The following is a 1,900-nucleotide window of genomic DNA, read 5'->3' on the forward strand; positions in this document are numbered from 1 at the left end:
CTCTCTTACTTTCTTCATTCTTTCAAAAATCTTCTTCATTCCTCTTAACAATGAAATTAGATCCGTTGAAAACATTTTAAAGCAATGAAATTTTTTAAATACTTGGCCTTTCAAAGCAATAAAAATTGAAAGGATTATAATTCAAAATTCTTTCTAAACTAGAGTCGTTATGTTGTTGTTCAACATAGCCATGGCATGTTTATGATGATGGCAAACTAAACTGTACTGAAAAACATGTATGAGCAACAAGAAAAAACAAATACCAAAATGCAAACATAACGTAATTATCATGAATTAATACATGTGTATGTCGTGTGAAATAACTTTTCAGTTGGTCTACAAAAATGATGGATAATAAATACTTAAATAGATATAATTAGTTAATACGGACAATGAAAAATATTTTTGAAAAAAATTAAGTCAATTTATTTAATTTTATTTAATAATAATAAAATATGTCATAAAAAATAACTTATTCTTTAATTTAAAGAGGGTTGGATATAATTCAAACAAAAAAAACTATGCAAAAATTTTGTCAAAGGCAACATCATTACTGCGTTCCTCATTACATAATTATGCATTAACAACTTCTAGAAGATGTTACAGCACCTTCCACTCTTGCAGCACAACGTATATACCTTTGCCAAACTTCTAGAACACATTATTATAGTTGGAGTACATTCAAACTAACACACATACATATATTTTACAATAACGTAGTAGACTTAATACTCGCTATATATGCAAGGAGACACACTTTCAACATCATAAGGAGGGCATTACTTACATGTCATCTTTCAGGCCGCTGAATTGAGGTACCCAAATAACATCATCAGTGGCAAGAAAATGACAAATGGGAGTGGTTCCAGGCTTAGTATTAAGCATCTTGAAGGCAACATTATTTGATGGCCAGTGAGCAGTATCGGTGTGACAAACTACTATTGCTTTAAGTTTTGTTCCATCATTAGTTGTCATCAATGGGACGCTATAAGACCTTGTATCTATTTTGTGGCAAAAAAACACAGCATATGGGTAATTCATTTTGTGGCAAACCATTGCTTTTTCACCATTTTTCTTTACTCCTTCCGCCACAGTGTACTGCCGATCTTGTGTTTCCCTTTCGAATTCAGTTGAAAGTAGCCTTATGTTTTTTCCAAGTTTTGAAACCGCGAAATGGAGTAGGGACTCTAAAGAAGTTGCACAATATCTTTCTTCTCCGTGTATAGTAGGGCCCTCGCAAAGCGCAAGTGTTTTTTTCATTGATTCGGCTTCGGTTGACTCAGCTTCTATGTTAAAGCGGTTGAAGATCTCGGGGAGCCTGTTGCTAGAAAATGGAATGGCCTTTGCGATTGTGTCCGGTAAGAAAGTGAACTCATCCGAGGTCTTTATACGTCCTAGGATGAGTTTTTTGCCGGGAAGAAGATCATGCTCGAAGAAAAATGCGCCATTGGGTATCGTAGGTTTGTTACTTGTGAGATGGTCACTATATTTGTTGGGGAAAAACAACGGAAATGTTTTATTAAAGTCTTCGCTCTCTTTGCCGTGATCATAAACTGTCTTGGATTTGTCGCCATCATGATGAAGGTCGAACAAAAAGACGCCAATTGGTATTTTGAGTTTACTGCTTGTGGTTGCTTGTTGCTTAACATGGGCGCTTTCCCTTCTCATCCAATCCCAATTTCCTTAAAGTTGAAACCAATCAAATAAAGTGTGAATAGTTTGCATAATTAGCTTCTTCCATTTAGAGAGTTTATAATGATAAAGACTCAAAAACAAATTAGTTTTGCATATTTTAAGAATTTAATTTTAACGTAGTGTTAATCTAAAATAAATTTGTACATGTATCTAATTATATAATTACACATTACTAAATATAATTATATTTTACTTAACAGCATAA

General features: G+C 33.3%; 1 protein-coding gene across 1 annotated transcript in view; it reads right to left on the minus strand.

The window, feature by feature from the left end:
* LOC107613273 (unknown seed protein USP) overlaps nt 504-1,900 on the minus strand; it is an 11,451-nt gene continuing 10,054 nt past the window's right edge. The window contains exon 3 of the mRNA XM_016315200.2: nt 504-1,682. Coding sequence (XP_016170686.1) covers nt 784-1,682 — 899 coding nt within the window. The 3' untranslated portion in view covers nt 504-783. The remainder of the gene's footprint in view (nt 1,683-1,900) is intronic.

This window comes from Arachis ipaensis, chromosome B08 (assembly GCF_000816755.2).
Source record: "Arachis ipaensis cultivar K30076 chromosome B08, Araip1.1, whole genome shotgun sequence".
In the NCBI taxonomy this organism is placed as follows: Eukaryota; Viridiplantae; Streptophyta; class Magnoliopsida; order Fabales; family Fabaceae; genus Arachis; species Arachis ipaensis.